Source organism: Haemorhous mexicanus, chromosome 4, assembly GCF_027477595.1.
Source record: "Haemorhous mexicanus isolate bHaeMex1 chromosome 4, bHaeMex1.pri, whole genome shotgun sequence".
In the NCBI taxonomy this organism is placed as follows: Eukaryota; Metazoa; Chordata; class Aves; order Passeriformes; family Fringillidae; genus Haemorhous; species Haemorhous mexicanus.
Genome location: NC_082344.1, coordinates 20,635,621 through 20,659,495, shown reverse-complemented (window position 1 = coordinate 20,659,495; position 23,875 = coordinate 20,635,621). Strand labels below are relative to the sequence as shown.

At 41.2% G+C, this 23,875-nt stretch overlaps 1 protein-coding gene across 7 annotated transcripts in view; it reads right to left on the bottom strand.

The window, feature by feature from the left end:
* LIN54 (lin-54 DREAM MuvB core complex component) overlaps positions 1 to 23,875 on the bottom strand; it is a 40,063-nt gene that overhangs the window by 6,632 nt on the left and 9,556 nt on the right. For 5 of the 7 annotated variants that reach the window (XM_059844027.1, XM_059844028.1, XM_059844030.1 and 2 more), the window contains 9 exons: positions 16,837 to 17,570; positions 11,196 to 11,316; positions 8,404 to 8,549; positions 6,769 to 6,924; positions 4,310 to 4,526; positions 3,546 to 3,619; positions 3,197 to 3,394; positions 1,351 to 1,442; positions 99 to 170 (listed from right to left, as the gene is read on the bottom strand). In XM_059844027.1, coding sequence (XP_059700010.1) covers positions 99 to 170; positions 1,351 to 1,442; positions 3,197 to 3,394; positions 3,546 to 3,619; positions 4,310 to 4,526; positions 6,769 to 6,924; positions 8,404 to 8,549; positions 11,196 to 11,316; positions 16,837 to 17,535 — 1,775 coding nt within the window. In that variant the 5' untranslated portion in view covers positions 17,536 to 17,570. The remainder of the gene's footprint in view (positions 1 to 98; positions 171 to 1,350; positions 1,443 to 3,196; positions 3,395 to 3,545; positions 3,620 to 4,309; positions 4,527 to 6,768; positions 6,925 to 8,403; positions 8,550 to 11,195; positions 11,317 to 16,836; positions 17,571 to 23,875) is intronic. The other 2 variants (XM_059844031.1, XM_059844032.1) reach the window with 2 other exon arrangements.

Here is a 23,875-nt window from a genome sequence, read left to right as displayed (position 1 = left end):
CTGACATACTTCAAACCATTATATTCTGATACTTGGTGCACATTTGTGATGCTAAAAATAAGGCTTAAAAGAAAAAAACTGTACCAAGCTGTACTTACAGTTTCAAACACAGAGACTTAGTACAATTGCAAGGCTTCCTGGGGCGGTTTGCAGACTCAGAAGAAATTATTCTGGGGGAGAAAAGGACATTTATATACACACAGTTTTATCAGTTTCTTCCTATTTTAAACTCATGTAAACAGCTCATAATAAAAACTTTGAAAAAAAAATCTCTTTTCCCCTTGCATTAGGTTTTTGGCTGACTGTGTTTAAGTAACTATTATAAATAGTGCCTTTCCAACCCAGAAAGAGATGGATTATTTGCTGCAAATTTGGATGCATGCCTGAAGTAGAAATTAGGCTTTAAAGCGAGAGGAAGCATAACTAAAAAAACTGGAGTCAGGGAAACCTTCCCCAGAATCTCTTCAAGTGCAGTGGGATCAGATCCAACCAAAATTCACACAACATGATTGTGCCTTTTCTTTTGTTCTACTTGGAATGAAAAAAATCCAAGAAAACAAAAAAATATCCCCTCTGGAATAATGGGAAAGCAAGCTAAACCACAGTATTTCGTTTTCAGATAAATTCTATAGTAGACACAGCCTTAAACTGCTCCTAAGACTTGGATTTTGTGACACTAATCACATCTGATGAGATTTGTTCAATCCCTATCCAGCAATTTCTGCACGTAATACCAGGGAGATTAAATCAAACCTGTTCATTTGAATAGCTGCATCTGGATTTGGGATTAGTTTGCATCAGTTGAGGTGGCAGCAACAAAAAGCAACTTCATTTCCAGCAAACAGTAATACAAAAGGACTGAGCAGAACAGCTAAGCCTGCTGGATTGGCAAAGGGAAAATAATATATGTTAGCTGTTATTTTCATCCTTAAAGGAAAAATGCAAGACTGAAAAAACCCAAAGCCTCCTATCAGGATCCATTTTGCTGTTTGGCTGAATTTCTGCATATGTTAAGCATCTAGCTTATATGCTGTCCAGAACCTCTTTGCAGCAATGTTGAAAAATAGTTGAGGCCTGGAGGTCACAGGTGCTGTTGCAAATAAAAAAAAAAAAAGAAGCAACAGGGAGCTTTCAGGTCAACTCCCTGCTGCATGAAGTCGAAAAATAGAAAGGAAAAGACAGCTTTGATCAAGAGGCTAGCTCAAATGTCAGAGAGATCCACATCCTTCAGTCAGAGGTAATAATCACACCACAGCAGACTTGAGAATTCCCCAAACCAAACTCCAAGACCTCATGCTTATTCAAGCAGCCTATTCTACAAGTTTTGGGATTTTTTTTCAGAACTCTTACCCATTAAATGGCAGCCGTGCCTGGGACTGGACGCTGGATGTCCCTGTGAAGCCAGTGTTGCTTGCAATGGATACATAGGATGACTGTTGTAGCTAACAAAACAAAAAGGTTAGTGCCTGACATGAAAGAAATTATAAACAAGAGGATGTGTTGCTAGTCTTTATATTGCTACAAAAATAACTTGCTTCTAAGAACACTTTTAGACACTTATAGAACTTGGACAAGGTGGCAACTACCTGCCTCTATACTTAGCATAAAAATACTATTTGGGATTGTATTTTTTGTTGTCTATCACAGTGTCTAGATCCATACAGATGACAGGGATAACACACAGAAATGTTCAGTCCACAAACAGCTCCTGTTCCTAAAAGCATGCTCATTTTCCCCCTAATAGAGCAGAACCACTTCCTGCACGAATTAGTAGCTTCCTTTATATACAAGCCACTTACCATGAAAGTAAGCAAAATGGTTTGCACTCCAACTCCTCTGCATACCTGAACCCACCATTTATTTTTCACATTAAAAAACCAAAATTTCATAAGAACCTGCCAAACAACACTGCTCTGGGCTACCTTCTTTAGCATTACCTAGAAGCAGCTGTTTGCTCCTGCTGGGACAGGTTCTGGGGACATATTGGCACATAGCAAGATACAGACCCGCTGGGGCCGGGCAAATGGGAACAAGTTGTGACTGGAACACAAACCTCAGAGGAGAGGTCCAACAGATGCTAGTTTCAAGTAAAATTTGCAGAACTAGACTGGAAGGACACAGTAACAATCTTCAGTGTCAAACTGCAACTGTGACAAAACCAAAAGGCAACCAGAAACCAGTCTAGTACCAGTAATGCCAGGAGCTATCAGTCTTTGTTTCTACAAACTTCAGCCTTCAGCAGAACATTTCATTTATTCTCCTTTTTATCCTGAATGTTGGTAAGATCCTGGCAAAGAGCTAAAAACTAATCCTTAGGCCTCAGCTGGGTGACTGGTACCAGCTGCTTCTGACTCCTGGCAATGTGCTTAGCATTAACTAACACCCTTTTATAATGAAGACAGCCATTCTCTGTGACCAAGCAGGTGACATATATGATCCCTTTCTCCTCCTCATCAGGCCCTGACAGTCCTGTGAACCAAGCAGACAAACCAATAGGGTTTCTTCTTCCCCTCACTACAGGTCTCAAGATTCCTGGGCACCACACCAATTACTCTGCTCCTTACTGGCCATGGAAGTCTCGGGCACCCAGACAACCAGGTGGTGGTGATTGTCAGGGAACAGGGAAGTGTAACAACACACAGAGCAGTTATAAAATCAAGCTGTTCCAAGTCCTAAGTGATGAACCTGGACTGGAACTGCTGCTGGACACTGAGCCCTGTGACTGCCAGTGGCCAGGGTAACCTCCACTGACATCTGCTTCCTCTGAGGACTAAGTGACTTGTACTCTTTCATATGATTTTCAAGTCTAGGTTATGATTGCTAAAGTGATGAAGCAAACTATGTATCAAGATCTCACCCAATATGAAGGGTCTAGGTGATTAGAAATTCCAAGCTGAGATCTAGGTGATTCGAGGAAGTTGGCATTATAAATTCTGTACGCTACTCAAAATTGCACTACACTGATCCTGCTTACAGAAATGCTGTGCTATTATGCTAATAAAAACTCCTTTGAGACAACAAAGCTTTAATTGCAACCATGATTAAATTAAAGTGCCATCATCATTCTGCCAAGGGTCCCTTACAGAAACTGTTGCTTCAGTTGCAGGTGGCAGTCACAGAGCAGAAACCTTTAAGAGAAAGGCAGAATATTCCACAAGAGCAACATCTGCTTAACCATCTCTGGGAAAGGCCATACCTGTGTGACATACTGAGCTGGAAGGACTGCATAGCCAACATTTCCTGTGCCAGGGGCTGGTGCCAGCACAGTGCCTGGGGGGAGGTTGGTGAGGTTGGGCTGGATCTGTGGCAGTGGAGTAGCTGGCATGATAAGTCTTTGTTGGGGCTGACTGGTAGTGACTATTTGAGAAGTTGAGTTGATTGGTTTGGGCACCACCTGGAGAGAAGAGAGCTTTATGAAATCAGTGTTTCAGTCATTCAGAACACACTTTGATTAGTACAACAGTTTTTTACAGAGCTGGAAGCAGACTTTTTTTCTGTCCAGCCAAACCAAGTCAGGACTATTACATGACTTAAACCCAACTCACCTGTTTCACAGTCTGTGCTGGTACTATGGGAACTGACATACGCACGGGGGTCGCGTTCACCACCACGGGCTTCGCTGGGATCAAGAAACAACATCATATGAATGTGTGTTAGTCACTGCAAGTCCAGAGTTCAGCCCTTCAGACTGTCACAGGTGCATAACACAGAGGTACTTAACACTGTAACTCATGGCATGCAACACTTGGGTCTAGACAACACCTTTGTAAACAGGTCTTTGGCACACATTTCACAGCAATGGATTAAAACACCAGTCAGGGTGCAGACCTCCTTTGGACACTGGACATCCCTTTTCCCTTTGAAATCTTTTATTCCATTACCTCTCTGGAAAGCATGGACAGAAACCAGCAAAAACACCTAACACTTCTAAAGCAATTTACATGGAAGGATCTTCATGTTGCAGGAGTTCTGGCAATGTGCTTGTGGGCTGTCCTGCCTTCACGCTCTTCATATAGAGGAGATGGGAGTGGTCATGAACCACCCACAAATCTGGTCAACTAGGGAAAAGCAACCTAAAATGCTCCCAGGATTCAGGCCCAACTACAGAGCAATTTGACACAAAGGAGCATTTTCACATACAGACCAGAGGTAGCAGCAAAATATGGAATTTATGGAAGTCTTACCACAAAACCAAGTACATCTGTCAGTCCTCACAGATCTCTGTTATGTATTCATTTTAATAGTTACAGAACAAACACGAAAGAAAAACCCAACAGAGGCTTCAGACAATGTCACCAGCAGCACTTACCCTGTTGCAGAGGCTGAGTATTTGTACTGGGATTTTGACTGGCAGATTGGGTTGAACTACTGGCTGTTGTGGCAGTAACGAGTCTGACATAATGGAACTTGCTTCCAGGTACCTGAATCTGCTGAACATTGGGTGCAGTTGCCAAGGGAATAATTGTCTTAAATTGAGATGTACCCACTCCTCCTACAGTAATGGTCTGCACTGCTGATTTCACAGCCTGTTAAGCCAACACAGACAGCACAAAGTTACTTGTACAAAGGCAGAAAGAACATCAACATGTTTATTTCTCAATTTATTAGTAAGCAACTCTAGCATACCATTCGTACTCTTGAGAGGGAAGACAGTTACCCTCTTTTTGCTTTCAAAAGTAGAACAGATGCAAAGGGATTAAATGCCTCTCAACAGCTCAGAGTAAACTCAGTTCCATTTTCAATGCTCTACATCAAACACAAGAGTAAACTAGTATTTACATGAGTAGGGTGACTCAGGCCACTTCACAAGATACAACATCTGCCAAAACTATTTCCAGTGACTACAGAGAACATGGCTCAGTTTGTCTTCCACAATCAAACAACCAAACATAGAAATATTCCTACTATTAAAAGCACATGGTAAGAACTTGCAAAACAGTTTATCTGAACTGCATCATAATTTATCTGTGTGTGTGCAGATATGTCCTGTTAAGACAGTTTGTAATTAACCCACAGAAATCACTGTGCAACCTTTGAGAAGAAAAGGGAACAGAACCCATAACTGATGGACATCAGAAAGAGTACAAGCTGAGAAATGAAAGAAGCAAGAACAATGAAGAGTAGCAAAACAAATTCATTAAGAAAAAAGGCAAAATGCTGAAAGAAAGGGAGCTCAGCAGACCTGTTCTACCTTACAGCTTGAATCTGCAAAAGTTCATCTTTCCAACTTTTCTCAAACTACAAACTAAAAACAAGAAAGTTTCATTTCATTTATACACATTTATAAGTCTACTGGTTTGATAACAGCCTTTTCCCAGACTTGCTCAACCTCAAACCTTGATTTCTTCCATTTTCTCCTTCCATTTAACTTTTTTAGAGCTCAGCTTTTTATTCTCAGTATCTTTTACTATTGGTATAAAGCATATTGTCCTTGACATCAAGTTTAAGTATTACACTTGGTTGTCAGTATGATGTGAATTCTTATGAGAACATTTTCCCAGTTGCCGAGCTTTCAGCAACTACATGAATGAAATCTCAATTTGCACACATTTTACTAGAAAAACAACCCTGCTCTTCTAAAAGGTGTTTTCTTGGGATTTTTTATTTTTCTTAAGACATTTTATACCTTAACAAGCCAGAGCATCAAAATAAGCACTATGTGCAAGTATAGCCACAGACATTATCAAAGGGAGACCAGTTCTCTCTAGTGCACCAATGAACAGCTGCTATCCAAGGACAACTGGGAAAATTGTGAAATTCAAGGGACAGTTCTACTAAAGGCATGTTCTTGAGCCCAGTGAAGGCAAGTGAAGCCCTTGTGTTGTGTCAGACAGCTTTGCAACAGAATTCCCACAGACATCTCCATTTTCTCACTTAGGGTGCTTGCATCAAGAGAGACTTAACCTTTTAACAACTATTTCAGAAGACAGTTCTCCCTGGAGAAAAAAACAGGTCAGATGTCTATGGTGTCCATATTCCCACATCAGCATTCCAACTATTTCCTGTATCAGTAAGATAAGACTGGGAAAATCTGTCTGAGTCTCTGGTCTCACGCTGTACATGTGTGTCCACTCCCTGCTATATCCATACTCTGCATATATTTGCACCCATACACATCATTTCATGTTTACCACAAGAGCACAGATATTGTGATAGAAAAAGATTTACCTAAGATCACAAAAGAGGAAAACAGCAAAAATTGTCATTTGTAAGAAAAGTCAGTTTTGTCTCGTGATTAATTAATGCAAAACTATTTATAAAAGCTATTATGGAAAAGCCCATTTTTCTAGAAATGAGACATAGGAAATAAATAATTTCTGGTTCTGTAGGTTTCAGCCCAGACCTCTACACCAGGAATATGAACTCCACTGCTGCAAACCTCAGAAATACCTGGAGAGCAGCCCTAGGCAGTGGCAAAGAAACATTGGCAGAAGAGAGAGAACCACCCAAAGAACTCGTCTTTGTGTCACAGAGTTCTTCATGTGACTTGGGAGATTCAGTACACACAAACAAGAATTTGCACCAAGTGGGGCTTTCCAGGTTGGAAAGCTACTTTCTAACAGCACAGATTATATGGGCTTGCACTGGTTTGCACCCCTCAACTGAAGAAGTGCACGCTCCTTGGGGCATTACTTCTGCCAATTCCTAAGCAAACACCATCCCAAGAACAGCAGCAGACAGGCTGCTGCCAAGCCGTGGTCCAACACTGCAGTTTCCAGCAAGCAATGACACAGACACAGCAGAAGACAAAGGAAAGTCAGTCTGTACCTGGGTGGTTGTGTGGTTGACTATAGCCTTCCCAGGGGAGGAGGGTGCTGACTGCTGCACTGTGAGGATCTGCTGTCCTAACGCTACATTCAGTGGGACGCCCACCGTCTTCTGGGGGGAGCTGGGAGGTTGGGAAGCCACTGACACCACTGTTAGCTGCTTGGCAAAACAAAAAGCAGTTTAAACCTCTGTGCAGGATACAGGACCCTGTACATACACATTCCCCTCCTCAGGACAGCACAGCTCTCCACCAGAACAGAGCTCTTTCTGTGAACAAGGGTCCTGCATTTAACCATAACTCACACGGGTCCAGCTGTAGCAACAGCAAACAGAGCCTTTAGGAACTTGAAGGCATCACTGGTTTCCAGCACCAACAGGCTCCTGAAGAAACCTAGCACAGCATCCGGGTGGTAGTAAGGGGCTGTCTTTCCATTTGTTTTGTTGGGTTTTTTTAAGGAAATTATCCCATTAAAGCCTGAGCATTGTCAAGAGGGATCTTCTAAGTAAAGGCATTATAATTGGTACAATGACTATTTCATCATAAATAGGAATTTTAAAGAAAAGCTGTTCAAAAGAAAAGAAAATTCTCACCTCACACTACTGATTCAGTCAAAGTGTAAGAACATCAGTACTTTCAAATCTACACTGCAGTTTCCCAGAGATCCAGTCTTCTGACCACATTTCTGCAGAGTGCAGTCTTTATAAATACTCTATATAACCACACCCCTTTCAAGGCTGGTTTTCTACTTTTTGTTCCGAACTTCCTTATGTTTTAAAAATAACCAGGTACTTAGAATTGCTTATCAACAGTAAATTCAAGATGTAACCCTAAAGAGTCGTTTCACACTCACTCCTAGTTAAAAAAGTAACTTTAGAATAAAACTTAACTTCTTTATGTTGCTTCACTTACTAATAATTGTCAAACACAAGTATTTTACTCCATCTATATAACATTATAACACTAAAGCATAGCCAAACTAAAATAATTCTTTATTCTTAATCTGCTTTTTATTCATGATATTTTAGTTTGCCTGCACTGTGCATCTTGTCCCTCTATCTCCCTTTCTTCAGCAATACTTCTCAAGACAATTATCAAATCTGAAACACAAGTGTCACCTTGACCTGTGCCAATCTCCAGCTCTGTGCAAGGACCACTGCAAATCTCATTTACTTGACAAGTGATCAGGGAAGGCTAAATTGCCTGTGCAGTGGCAGGAATGGTTAATAAGTGCTGACCTATTAATATTATTGAGGTCTCCTCTTGAACAGCCTGTTGATGTTTTATGAAGGCATTAAAAATAGTCTGAGTGCTTGGCTAAGAGGGAACAGCTGCTCTCAGAATCATTGCTTAGGGAATGGCAAAAAAATGGCAGGAATGGGAAACTATGCAGTAATGCATACCTGCTTAAAACCATAGTGAGGGAGCCAGTTGAAAAAAAAAATCTAAATTAGGGCATTACCACAGAGCATTGTGATGCAAAATGGAGACTCTGGAGATACTTTTATGAACTCTGGAGACATGTTTATTATCTCTGGAGAGATAATAAACAGCTTGTATGTAGCATAGACACAGAGAGCTCCATTCAGACCACTGTGCAGGAGGGATAGAAGGCTGCAGCCAGAACAGGTCCTTACCTTATTGGGGGATTTGAGTGGTGAGATAGCTATTTTATTCGGTGTCTGTTGTGTTGTTGTACTCAAAGATGATCCAATGACTCCACTCTCAGAGATGGTTATTGTCTTTGGTGGTGTCCCTGGGGCAGACTGTGAAAAAACCCTACCTATAAACAATGAAGATACCATCAGCTCCAGTTATCCCTGATCACAGTAACTTTTAAAGCAAAGTTTTCCCTGTCATTTGTGCAATTTGTCCCTACTTCTGAGAATGTATGACCTGACAGGAAGGACACTGGCACTCTTTAAGTTAGATTTAGCAACAAAGAAGAAAATAATCGCTGTTATTGCAAACAAAATGACAGTTTGCTCAGGCTTTAAAAAAGAGCCAAAATGCACATTGCGCTTTCTGTGCCATTCAGCTGACAATTGTTGACAGCCAGGACAGCATCCTGAGGAGCAGAGCCCTCCAGTACACCTGCATCACACACACACACCCAGCCAGCTGGCAGCTTCCTGGGAAAGCCCTGGGCTGCTACCAGTGCACAGAGAAACTGAGCATCGGTGGGGGACTACTTCCTTTGAAACCTCAGCCATCAAACACCAGCTGGGTTACAGTGACCAAGAAAAAAATGTTTGGTCTGTCTACAATCAGCTCTGAGGTTTTTGGTTTTTTTCCTTTCTCTGCTGATGGTTGCCTCTTTCACTGCCTAACAGTTTTTAGTCACACTACCATCCATGTTTTTGTGTGTGTGTCATATACTCTCTCTCTTTTTACAGAGCCAAAGATGAGTAAACATCAAAAACAGCAGCTCCAAATCATGACATCAGTTTCAGGAATATTGCAAACTCCCAGAATGGAAAACAGATTTTTTTTTTTCATACTTTCTAAGTTTCTTTCCAAAGAATGCTTGACCACTGAGCTTTCCTCTGCTCCACTTTGGTTCAGACTCATTTCTGTCATAGCTTCTGTCACCCATTCTCTTATACTACATTTACAAAAATAAGAAACAAACAAATACCAGCATAACTTTTCCATCCAAAATTAACTGGTGGCAGAACAATTAAAGTCAACTGGAACTAACAAGAAAAAGCACTATCCTTACGGCAAGCTGATTTCCTCTGCAGTCTGTGTGCTCTAAAATAACCACTTTTGTGCAGTCTAACAGCATAGATAGTTGCCAGCAGCTGCTAAGCCACATGCAACCTGAAGAATGTCAGTCTGTGGGGAAAACAACATCTAGAGGTTTCAATCCTTTGAGTTATTTTCTTGGTGACAGCTTTCCCCTTCTCATTACATCGCCTCCTTGGCATCCGCTTCCAAAGAGAATCTGGCTGCTTATACTGACAAGTCTTTCCAGATTACAACTTCCACCTCAGCTTGCAGGAATTTCCAGGTAATTAAAAATATTTAACAGATTCATGAAAACATGCATAAGAAAATCAAAACACAAACACAAATGTTACACCTTCTCTAAAATGATGCTGGCAAGCTGTGCTGGCTATTTGGAATGGTGAGGGAAAAACCAATATTTAAAGATTTCCCTCTCAATTAATGAAGCAACCTTACTTCCCAGTGATGGTTTTAGTGATGACTCAGGCACAGGTGTTTTTTCAAAATACTGATTTAAAAACTGCAAGTAATTTTTTATGTTTTTTTGGTTGGATATTTTGTTTGTTTGCATTGTTTTTTAAACACACAAACAACTTAATTCAAGTATTTATAAGCACAGCAATCTTCTTACAGGTCTATATATTTGGTAGGGAATTTGAGAAAAGGGGACAAGCTGGGGAGTGGGGTGGGGAATTCCTCTTTCACCTGAAACACATGTCAGGCTGCAGGCAGCCTGCCAACTCAAGAAAAAGATTATGTTCCAGCTCTGTGCCATTAGCTGGCATCTATCAGTGTTTTGAATACAGGAGACAGTTGCATCCTTCTTAAAACCAGCTCAAGTCCCAGGGCTGTAAAGACTTAATAAATTTGTTTAAATACCTAGGAAAGATTTTAGGCCTATTTAGACTGATAAATCTGTAAGCAGTTAGACATCCTTCAAAGCTCTAATGATGAATCCACCTTCCTACATTTGTCTTTCTCAGAAAAATTAGATGCCTAAGACGTTTAGCAACAGATACACTGCCATTATAAATAAGGTATTACACTGTGGATTTTTTCTTTAATTTTGTTGGTGCTTTTGCTGCTGTTCTGTGGTCAGCTGGGCTTTTATTTTTTATAAGGATATATAGAGTTGTTTTTCAAAGGGAAAGACCATTTATTATTTGCCTTAATTACTTTCCTAGACACTTCTGTGATGGTTATTTTTGAAGTAGGTGAGCAACTTAACAAAAACAACACAGCTTTATTCACTTTCTTCATTCAAACATTTTTTTTCTTTTACTTGCATGTATTACATTTAAGTCCCACTATAAACAGATTAAAGTAATACAAAAGCATGTGTCTCCCTTTCCCCCTGTGTATTTACGAAATGCTTCTGAAAATACTTTCTGTTCATCAAGTAATCTTTTCTGTGGCTCTGGGGTATTTTTTTTCTCCTCTCCAAAATCCATGAAGTAAAAGTATCTTGCAGTAAAAGCAACTCTGCAATTACCAAGATTATTCTAAATGAGTATAAAGGTACCAACAACTGCATTTATCTGCTTCTACCAAAAAAGTTTTCTGATTCTTTTTTCAATTGCTTGAGGTACTTTGACAGAAACTACAGTAAAAGTGTTGAGACAGAAGAATTTCTACAATTACCATTTCTTTGAAAAGCCTTTAAAAAATGGCAAAGCAAAACAAGTCAAAGTAGTACAACCTGCAATGACTGGTGACACTTGAGTGGTCTGCCCTGTAACAGCTTTGCTATTGATTGGTTTTGCAAATATCAGCTTGGTGATCACCGGGCCAGAAGTTGGGGTTCGAGTCTTCTTCGCAATCTAAAAGATGGAGGAAAAAAGATCTAAAGTAACTTGAGCATTTTGGATCTAAATTACTGTATTGTTAAGTACATTAAAAAATAAAAAGGGCAATACTTGCACACATAATTAGAAGAATAACTGTGTATCTTGCATTTCATCTCCACTTCTCCTTATGGAAAGAACTAGGAGATTATCCTTGACACTTCAGAATGCCAGCTACCAAAGTAGGATAGCCAAATCCCTCTCAGCTTTTTCAGAAGATAGCTCTCTGTGCAAACATCTCATCTTCAAGATGCTGAAATTATTTCTTACGTGTGCATGGTCTACATAAAAATGTCAAAATTAAATGCGCAACTCTCAGTATTCAAAGCTTTAAATGAAGTCACTTCCTTTTCAGCCAACCAGGACAAAATTTGTCCCCAGTGATTTAAATATGACCACTACTGCTCTGAAACATCTCTTGACCATTTTGACATAGCAGCACACTTGTTTTGCAAATGGGGAAAATGTTTTCCGCAACAGTTCCCCAGAAGTACATGGCCTGAAAGTTTTGAGTACCCACTAGCCAAGAACAAATCGGTCGGCTATCTCCAGGTACAAGGAGATCTATTTTCATACTGCAATCCAGTCTCCTGAAACACAGCTGGACCAAGAACACATACAGCAATTCAATGACAGATCACTTCAGCTTGAAATCTTCGTAACCAGGAGTACAGAGTCTTAAAATCTTTTAAAGAAGATTTTTCTCCCCTTCCACACTGAGAAGTTAACTACCAGTTGCATTTATTCCAATGGTTTTTATACATTGGCATCCAGCTAGTGAATAGTTCAGTTTAGAGGAGGACTTTCCAAAGACTTTTAACCTGCTGACTCCAGGGGCTGCCTGTGGATGTGGCCTGAGTCTATGTGAGCAGGCTGGAAGGCTGAGTGCTCACATTTACTTAAGCCCTTACACCTCCTCACCCCACAGGTGAGGCACATCCTGCCTCTCCTCCCCCACATTCCATAGGCACCAGCTTTCAACTTCAGCAATATCAGAGAGGCACCACATTAACATCCATGTGGGGGGCCACCTCTCAAGGGCACAGAGCCACCTTTCTTACTCAAGCAGCTAAATCAGAAATCTGTCTGATGTGCAAAGATACAGAGCTGACAGCTACTTTCGACAGCCTGAGACAGTTACAAATGCTCAAATGAAGCAATTGAGTAGGCTGGAAGTTATGGTTTCCCCCACAAAACCCTATCTATAGAATTTGTTGCCTGAAAACACCTTTTTTTTACAACCACATAAGGCAAAAACATTCAAAGTATTCAGCAGCACATAACAAATTCTTCAGCTGCTCCACAAAAAGCACACGTGAGGCTGCCCCAGCTCCCAGCAGCACAGTCATGGCACAGCCAGGGAAGCTGGAGCTCCCTGCTATGGCACTTGGAGCCCTCCAGGCTGCTGTGGAAAGCCAAGGGCACCTCTGTGTGCCTGAGCTACACCTGGCCAGGGAAGCCAGCAAGGAGCAGCTCTGACACCAGGCACCACCAGAGAATGGATCTCATTTAAAGGAAGCCAAGTGCTGCTACAAGTGCTCCTTAGAGGAAAGCTCCATCTCAGAACAAATGTGCTGCTCCTCAGGCACAGTAGGTGCTTGATGAGTGATATACAACTGTCAAGGTGCTATAATGAAACAGGGGAGAAATAAACCTGCTCTTTTTGGAAATATATTAACTAAAACTTTGAAACATGAGTTGTTTGAAGAAGGAAGCTTCATTCACAGCCCCACACAAAATTTAACTCAAAGCCATTTTTCAATTTCAAGGATTCAATTATCTTAGCACATAGACAGCTGATAGATGAGCAGGCATTTGATCCGTAATTTTTTTTCTCAGCTTGGACACGCTTTAATTTCTGATCAATTCTACACCTTTCATCTGCTTGATTTGAGATTTCTGTCCTGCTTAAATGAATCTTACCTTGTCATAAGGTGTTATTGCAACTCAACTGCTATTGCTTTTTCTCTGAAGTGAGAGCTAAGTCTGGCTCAGAACATGATAAGCACTCAGCAGGAACAGCCAGCTCTGGATAACACAGTTGTTTCCCAGTACCAGTCAATAAATGTGCTTAAATTACTTACATGAATGTGTGTAAAATACTACTGACCATTAACACAAAGTATTTCAGAAAAAAACCCTTAAAAATCCTAAAATAAAAGGTCAACACAAGTAGCTCTGCTTCCCTCATACTCGACTTGCAGTATCTTCCTCAAATAAATTTTCCCCTGCTTTTTAGGTGAACTGGCTGTCTACAAAGAGGGAGGTCTAATAAAAAAGTGAATACCCTCAGGGTTTAGGAAACAGCAAGACAAATGTGGTTGGTTATAAATGAGGAACAGCACTCCTGGCCCTACCTGCTGCCAAGCCAGCATTTCTGAGGTTTATGGCACTGCATAACCCCAGCCACCAGGGAGAAGCTTCTTGGCACCACTGGGAAACTCACTGCCCATTTCAGTAAAGATTGGAGAAGCCAGAGGAAATAATCAAGATGGACAAGAATGGACAAGTTGTCTGCCATTGCCTGCACTGATCACAAGGAGCTTAGCATTATCCCCCTGCCTATGTAAGCTAAGCATGCCCTCTGCAAGTTACTTTGAGTTAGACTACAAATATATTCCCTGGAGCAACAAGCTCTTCTGTAGCAATGTTATTATATTTAGGAGCACACACCAGCCTTTCTTCCCCTACAGAAGTCAAGAGATTTACCTGCAGGCAACTTGACTTCAAGGGTCAAGTTCTGTCTTCCTGAACACTCTTCACTAAAGATGAACTAGCAAGCTCATATGGCTGGACTTTGTTTTCAGACTCTGTTCTATTCATACAGGCACACTCATACCTCACATTTACTGCTGGATATCCACAGTCAGCTATCACAAAGAAGCTTTAAATCCACTCCCTAGATGACCTGTTGGGAGCCTGTCCATGTACCCACTCTCTATGTCATTTATATTTGGCATAACATGAAAAATCAGGGACTCTAGAAACAGAAAAGAACACCTTAACTTCAGAGATGAAGAAACTGAGCTAGGAATGAGAGTTTGAGGTTAGGGAGTGCACAAGGTCCCCTTTCAATGATGAAATAAAGCCACAATGATGGCTTGGCAGCTGCCTTGCCATGGTAGCAACAATGCTACGGACACTGTTAAAACCAGAGCCAGTTACCACACAAAACAAGCACGAGGCAGACTTAACAGCAGCCATGGTGATATGTCTGGACACCTGGTTCAGAGTCACGTGCAAGGCCAAACTCCTTCTTTATAAACCTGGACTAAAGCAGCAGAGCAGCAGGCACACCACCACTTGGAAGGCTGTAGGCAGGCAGAAGCCACAGGCTGAAAGCAGATGTACTTGCCCAGCAGTTTCATGGCACTAGTTTCAGCTAAATCAGGACAAGCTGCTATAAGGACAGTAATTAACCTCTGAATATAGATGAGGCCAAAGGCCCTGCCACACTTAACACCTCACAGTCTCCTACATCCAGAACTGTAAGCAGAGAAGGAGTCAAATTTGAACAAACATTTTGCTGAACTCTACCAATTATGCCTCAGGTGCTGAGACTGCAACTATCACAATTAGATTACAAGATTAGATTAGATGTCAAGGCAATTGAGTTTCTCTAATGATATGCAAATCCTTTATGATAGTGACCACAAGAACTGGTAAGAGCTCTTTGTCATCTAATCTGTACCAGTTCATTCTCAGCACCAAGTCAAAAAGTCTTGTGCTGCCCTCCTGAAATACCTGATTCACAAAAGATAAATTACACAAGACCCACGGGGAGTCAGGGAGGCATTCACAGCCTCCTTTTCCACTCACTGAAAGCATTAAGGGGCTCCTTTAGGGTGATGGGGTAAAAGAATCGCTACATTTTTCTAAGATGGGGACTCAAGGTATGGGTTACCTCCCCTGTCATTCAGGGTAGAGTAGAGCCAGCCTCTCTCACCCAGCCTTATATGTCACTCTGATACTTCAGAAATTTTCTACAGGGAAAAGCACTGTCTGTGAAGTGCTAATGCAATCATTTCCCCCCCCGCAATATCGGGTGCTAACCTTGTCTTCTTGCTTTTCATTTCTACTTCCTCCTCTCCTTGTGGGGAAAAAAGGAATTTCAAGCGCTAACAATTCAATCTGTTTTGCAAAGGGAACCAACTGCTTAACAAAAAGAAACCACAACGAAACAAATTTACCCAAACTGCAATTAACTAGATTTAAAAACGGGTGCAAGTCCATTAGTAAGAGCTTCTGCTAAAGAACATGTGGAATTCCCAATGGCAAACTCAAGGGGTCGATGGCCAAGCCACTGATTTCAGTCACTGACAGCACATATCATCCCCTGCAAGGAAAAACCACATCACAGCTAAGTCGTTCTCCCCAGTTTCCTGGATCTGTCACTTGGCAGTGAATAATGAAGCCACTTAACAGGAACTGATCTGCTCTTAAATGTTCCTATGATGACTAAAGAGCAGAGACTTTCTTGAAAGCTATAGTAACAATCATTTATGTTTCAAATGGTCATTATTAAATATGTTTCCAGGTATGATGCAGCAATAAAAAAGGAGAAAGGAGAAACTGGTGAAGGAATCATCTGCAACTTTAAAGAAAATATTCAGAATTGATCTTATTCCCCTGCCATGAAATACCAATGAAGGAACATTTGGCTAATAAAATTCTTTAAACTTTGTCATTTTTATGTGCAGCTGATTATTTTTAATAGCATACTTAAGAGTTTCTCATTTTATTTAGACAGTAAAATAAATATTTTTCCATCATCACCTGCACTGAGTTCTACTTGTCCTTCACTTTAAGAAGTCTTATTTCTGCCTCACTGCAGAAAGGAAGAAGGAAGTCACTCACATTTAGTTCTGCCACATAACAGATGAGAATCAGACCCTTTGGGTCATAACCCAAGTCTTTTCAACACATTTTCAGATCCAAGCAGATTCTCTGTGGTTTCAAATATCTCAAGATCCATGCCAGAGACTGGGAACAAAACCTTGAATGTTCAGCTTTAGATAACTAGATTTGAGGCAGACAAGATACACCCTTCTGTTCTTTTTCAGATGCTAGAAGTTTTTTCAGAGAGTTTATTTAAACAAACTGAATGTAATAGGCAGAAGCTTCTCTTCCATAAAGGAGCGTATACTTTGAATAAACAACAACAGGCATATAAAGTTGAATTCAGTCTTCCTGAAAGTATGTAGAATTTATTTTTATAAAATGAAAATAATGAGAAAATTATCTTCAGTTTACTGAAAAGTTCACTTTCTCTGAGGCAAACCCTAAGTTTCTAGACAGTAGCTAGAGGCAAACAGCATAAAATGGCAAACGCATTCACAGATGAAAGCATGGGCTAAGAGCAGCATTGTATTTTTTAAATACAAAGAATAAATGCAAAGGTTGAAAGCAACAGTGTGTCAATCAGTGCAGGAAACAGACAACAATTGCAGCAACAGAACTGGTTTTAAGATGTTTCATCAGCATAACTCATTTTACCTGTACTGTTTTTACTTGCTGGGACTGCAAGACAGAGGGCTGGGCCGCAGTGTTTATCAGCTGACTTCCCTGCGTCAAAGCTGAGACACCCACAACAGGTTTCACTTCCGACCGACCTCCAATGACAACCTTGATCTGCTGGCCTTGGACCTTGGAGTCTCCAGCCTGGGCTTGGGACACGGCCTTCTGCGACTGCGGGAGCTGGCTGTGGGGTAATGCTAAAACAATAGGCTGGCCAGACTTGCCCAAAGTTGTTACAATCAGCTTTTGCCCATCTGGTTTAATACTCTGACTGCCTATTTTAATATCAGTGGCCTTGTTCAGAATAATCTGATTAGCTGAGATAGTGACAGGGGTCTGAGCACCAAGTTTATGGAGGCCACCTGGAAAGGCAGGCTTTACAGCTGCGTTCACATCAGGGCTTGGGGTAGTTGTGGTGGTCAGTGCTGCATCTCCTGAGTGGCTGCTGGGCGCAGGAACCGATTCCGTGGTGACTGTGGCTGTAGTTGTGGCTGAGGAGTCGCTGGTGGTGCTTATGTTCACTATTTCTTCCAGTTCTGTTTCCATGGGAATGGACTCTCCTCCCATGGGCGACGACACAATAACAGCCTCGATGCTGTCGTCCTCCACCAGAGTTATGCCAGTATCCATGATTTCCTCAGGGAGCAAGCTGTTGACTTCTGCTGAAACCACCTCCATTTTAGTAGCTGTGGCAGTGATGGCCGGAGCAGGTACTGCAATATTTTAAAAAGTTATTGGCTTCCAGAAAACACATATTTTCAAAGTTTTATGAATAATATTACCAAAGAAGACAATACGATCAAATTTTTTCAGACTGAAAGTATTGTACATGCACAGGAGGGTTATCACGGGGAAAAAAATTGTTATCAAAATGTAACACACTAAGCTGAATTTAGTCTCTGTAATAACTTACATCAAACCTTTACAATATCATTCACTGGAGTAAAATAAAGGCATTACCAGTCCACTCTTCACACCACAGCACACAAAGAAGCAATGTTTCCCCTCTGAAAATGTGGGCACAGACATTTAAACTCACTGAAGTATAAAGCAAGAGTTAAGCAGCTTTAAAATATCTAACAGATGATGATGTATTTTCATACATGCCAACATTGATTACCGGGTTATCTTGCTCAAGAGACTCGTTATCCATACCACACATAACATTCTTGCCAAATTTTCATTTTGGAAATCTCAGAAAAACAAATGACTGTTTAGCGATGGACTTAAACAACCCCAAAAGGTCAATCAACAGCCACCTATCACAGGATCAAGCCAAAGCCCTGCCACTCACAAGATGAGGAGATAATCCTTTGATGCTGGCTATGAAAAGAAGAGCTCAATACTCAGCAGAAAATATAACACACAAATTCATTATTAATTTGAAAGGTGTTCTAAACACAAAACAAATAACACACCATATGAAAAATAAAAGGAATTTTTAAGAGCACCCAAATTATATATTAAACAAACCCCTGCAGTGAGATTCAAAGCCAGAGTCACTTCCACCTGAGAAACCTTACAGACATTGCTGGAAATGGCCACACTGTACCATTCCCCTAAAGCTGTATCAGTGTCAAGAGTCTGAAAACAGATCAGCTCGATAAAGCATTTTCTGCACTTGCTGACCCCATGAGCACACTTGGGCCCCGGATGGGGGAGCACACCACATGGGTCTGCCTACGTGCTCCTGGGGACTAATTATAAGCTCAAGGGGACAAAACCCTTGCACATTCTGTTTCCTACTCACTAGGAAAAGCAGAGCTTTGTTTTAATATTAATTCATGAGGAACCATGGCAGTGAAAACATTGACCAAATGAGGGGGTGACATTATTTCCTCTGGAGTCGTTGTGGGCCCATTTTGTACAGCAGCTCACTACAGAACAGCTGCATTTCACCCGCAAGGTGGAAGGATTGGGGGAAAAAGCCCTGCTAGAATTACAGTTGCCATGCCAAGCTCCAGAGATTATGCTGGAGCAGTCCTGGCCTCCCTGATTGCCAAGGGTGCCACTCTGACCTCAGAGTGCCAGCCAGACCAAACTGCCCTGACACTCAAGAAGCCTGAGCTCTGAAAGAACTGCACTGATAGTCAAACTCACAGCTCACTTATTGGCAGGCATTTAAAGATACAAAGTTATCTGATGTCACTGCCAGAAATACCTCCTGGGGAAAGCATTTCTCCCCCAGTAATGCCTGCACAGTGATGCCAGCCGTGGTAAGCAGCCCTAGACAAAACAGCCAACTCCGAGGGACACATTAGTAATGGTATCATATTGCTGCCTTAAAGTCAAATAGGTTAACTGCATAGACGATTACTCAAAAGTAGACTGTTTTTGAAGACAACAGTTATTAAGGTCACTAGGTCTTCTTCTGAACTGTGTCACTTGACTGTCACCTCAGCAACTTGCAAAGGCTTGCAGCTCAGATAGTAAAACTTCAAACTATTTCAGACACAAAAAAAAAAAAAAAACCTCAAACCAAAGCATCATCCTTCTCTATACTGATATGCACATGGGGCTTGGATCCAGAAGTTAAGACTCCTAGTGTCAAGCACAATCCATGTAATGATTGCCTCCAAGTTTGAAAAGGAGAGAATCATCTAAATCAGGCAGTGGGAAAACCACCTCACTCTGTAATTATAAATAGTTTTAAATAATTTGCTTTTGGTTTCCATTTGTACACATTTCTCCCAAAAAGAAAGGCCATTCTTACCATCTTTTAACAGTATGATCATAAAATACTTAAATATATCTAAGTAGTTTTATCATTCATCAGTTATTTGCACTCTTTATCCTTACCATTTGGTTACGTTACAAAGTGGTAAGTGCTTATTAAATACCATATCTAGCTGAAAGCATATTTACATTAAAATACATGGAATCAGGCTTTTATACAGCATTTTGAGTCCAAACTAACCACTGCAAGTCAGAATGCAGAAGAAAAAGAAATATATCCCATCTAGTCTGGAATCAGAAGCCGAGAAGTGAAAAGCAAAGAAACATTAGTCATAGTTGCTAGATTAACAACTTATGGCAATCACATAGGAAGATTTTGCAGTTACCAGGTCATTTTCAACTTAGCTTCCATTATTGTATTCAGGCTAGTATGCTCAACAACAGCAAAGAAGAAAAATAAAACAACCCACTGGCTCCATTTCTTCACTGCAGGTTGGACATGACTGGAATAGATACTTGAAAGGCAACAATGAAAATTTCATCCTGGCTGTACCAGAGGCTGCTGTCAAAGGCAACTTCAACATCCCTGCAGATTTTTACTTCTTGGTATCTAGCCAGGATTTCTCAACAGTTCAGCTGTTTATTTTTTACTAATGCTTTTATACAGTTTCCCTTTTTCCAGCTCCTCTACTAAAGCGATTACCAACAGTAAAAACATGCCAACCTCTTTCAAGATCGTAACAGCCTTGAGATCATCAAGAAAGGGTAGCAAATATTTTAACTATTTAAACCCTTGAAAGTTTCCTTCACTTCAGCAGCTATGTTTTGAATACTGAATAATGCACAAGCTCTAACTACAACCCCTTGAAAAGAGGCATCACTACATGTTTACTCAAAGCCTGAAGGAAAAAGCCAACCTAGACCAAGCAAGTGTTTAAGCTTCAGACTGGGAAACTCAGCAAATATGCTAGGTTCAGATTACTAAACAGATAATTTTAGCCTAAAAAATAATGGCCATACAATTAAATAAAAGTTCACTGAAAAATTCACATAATGAAGACTTGTAAACACAGCTAGCTCAGAACACCCAATCAGCCAAACACATTAAAAAAAGTTAGAGACTAAAGCATATTGTCAGCAAAGTCCTGGACCAACAACTCTGAAAAGTAAGGAGAAGGTAGAGGAACAGCAAGGAGAAGGAGAGGAACAAACTCTAGGTACAGTAAAAAACAAACTCTCAGCTTGAGCAAAACACCAGCGATCATCTTACTCATAAAACAGATTCCTATTCTTGATATTCAGGAAGAAAAAAATATATATGATGGTGTAAAAGATAAAGAGGATTTCTAAGGAAGAGGACAAAGAAGATTAGGATTGTAGGCAAAAATACAGAATGGTATCTGACAGGTATCTGTGAATTTTGATCTTTTTTCTCCATCATTAGCATGTCACTGCAAAATCTCTTTGGAACTTTAAAGTATTGAGATCAATCATATCAACATCTTTGTTGATAAAATACCAGTACAGCCACACTAAACAGGAAAATAATAATAAAAAAATCAACATAATTAAGCACAATGATCTACAAAGAAGTAAACAAAAATGTCTTTTATTTTACAATAACTGCATTTTATTCCATGCAGAAATGTCTCCATTTCACTAAGAATAGCCAACCTTCCTGCCTGCAACCATGAGCAGTTTGAGTAGGGTGACAGGTTACAAAACCACCAGCAAGGCTATGTACTGCAAGCAAATCACACGTTTATAAATTCAGATTATACAGAAACAAGGCTGCTGAGAGCAGCTTTACATGAACTCCTGGGAAGGTGATGCAGGTTAGCAAAGCCATGACAACAGAGCAGAGGGCCAAGGCACTCAAGCCCATTTGTGGCTGCTGCCCTGGTGATGCTCAGCCATGGGAACACTCTGGTATAACCCAACACCTCTAGGAACACTGGCCAGACCTGCCTTGAGTCACTGGCAATGCTCATTTTTTAAACAAATTCCCAAGCGTCACTTTCACCAGAAAATAAGGAAACCAAATCAGTAACAGCTTTTATATGAACGCTTCTTGAAGTACAAAACAAACCCACACCACCCAAAATAAAAAAACTCATAAATGCAACACATCTAATGTACCTGTGGAGCAGCAGGGATTCTCTTGGGACCAGTAGGAAAATGCTAAGTGAAACTAAGTATCATTGCCAGATACAGCAGTATCTGTTAGGAGTTCTTTAAAGCTGGGACAGATACACTTGAGAGCAGCACCCTTAAAAGCCAGCAAGAGCAAATATTTTCAATTGCTGTGCTAAAACCCAGCAAGAACCCTTAAAAAGAAGTATGAAGAAGAACAATGAAGCCTGCTCTTGAGAAAGGGGAGAATGAGGCTGAAAACGTGAGTCAGATCAATGGCAGAAAAGTAAGAGTGGACAACTTAAAAAGTAATTGTTCACTGCAAGTACAGTGGACTCTAATGAAAGTGAATATAAAAGAATGCAGGATCAACAGTTAGTCAGTACAAAAGGGGTAACATTTGCATTTTCCATAGCTGAGACAAAAATGTGCCAACACCATCTCTTCTTTTTCCAATCAAGGTGCAGCAGAGGACTGCCAGCAGGCTACAGCTCAGATGTGAGGATTTTTCAACTCAAAAATCCCACACTACAGGGCCTACATTCATAAAATTGGCATATTTAAATCTTAACTGGAAAAGGTTTAAAGACACAATATATTTTGTTCCTAAGCCCATTCATTAGAACAAAGGCAAGAACATGAAGAAAAAGGGGAAATACAGAATGGATCCTTGATGATTTAAGTGAGAACCGTGAGATGCTGCCATCCACATTTTAGTTGTTTAAAGGCTTTTCAAATTTTCCAGCTTCTGCTTATCTGGCTCTCAAATCCTGGCAGATATTTAAACTCCTGAAGGCTGCTGAGCTGAAGAAATCAGATTTTTTGGGATCTTAATACTCAGAGATTAAGCAATTTGAAATGCCCAGCCCTCAAGTGCCAGTGCCTAGACCTTTCTGCCAGGGCAGGGACAGGTAGCAAACCTGTCTGCAAAAGGTGTGCCCAGGTTTTGGATCTCCTGCAGCAGGTGGTAGGCAAGAGTTGGATGGCTGGTTCCAAGCACAGGCTGCAGGAGACTCACAGTCCACAGCCAAAGAGCCAAACTCCCCCACCAGCACACCCAGAAGGGACAGGGGAAATAATGCTAAGAATGGAGGCTGGCAGCAGCAAGGCCTGGCAGGAGCAAGAGACTTCTCCCAAAGGCTGAGGTGCCAAACCACTTTGCTGCTCTGCAGACTGAAGAGGAAACAGCCATCACAGCAGGAAAGATGCTGGAGCTAAGGCAGCCCCAGGTACCCCCTTTGCCACCAGCAGGGTTTGGGAGCTCAGAACATGGGACTGGCTTCAGAAACCTGGTCTGTGAGGGGCTGGGGGATCCATCTGACAGAGAAAGGAAAGGGATCTTCATCCATAGGCTTGTCTGAATGGTGAGGAGGGTTTTAAACTAAAGGTGTCAGAAGAGGGAAAACAAGGGTTGTGATCTGGAACAGAGTCTGGCTGGAGGCCAGTAGCCAGCAGTGTTCTCCAAGGGGTCATACTGGGTCTGGTCCTGCTGAACTTGTTAAATGATCTGGATGAAGGGACAGAGTGCATCCTCTGCAAGTTTGTGGATGATTAAAAACTGGGAGGCATGGCTCCCAGTTTTTAATCATCAACAGGTTGTGCTACAATTCAGTGAGATTTGGACAGATAGGAATCTAATGAAATTCATCAAGAGTAAGTGCAGGGTCCTACACCTGGTGAGGAATAATCCCACACACCAGTACAGGCTGGGGGCTGACCTGCTGGAAAGCAGCTCTGTGGAGAAGTTCCATGCAAGCCAGCAGTGTGTGCCCCTCTGGCCAAGAAGGCCAATGGTATCCTGGGGTGAGTCAGGAACAGTGGGGTCACTATCTAGAACTGCTGCCCAGAGAGGCTGCAGAGTGCTCTTTTCTGCAGAAACCCACCTAGACACAAATATGTAGCCTGCCCTAGATTCTGTGAGACTAGATGATCTCCAGAGATCCCTTCCAACCCCAACCATTCCCTGATTCTGTGAGCAGCTGGAAGCTGCAACAATTTAAGTACAATCCAGTGGAAACGCTGTATTTGCAGTAGCAATTCATTCACCCACTCTTCTTCCTCTTCCTAATCTTCCAGCTCTTGGGCTGGAGGACAATAAAAGCATGTTGCCATTATTCAGCCATGGAACAGTTACTAAGCTCTCCATGCTGCTATAATTAACAGATAATAGTACAAAATATTGACAAGGACATGTAAAACACAATGAGCA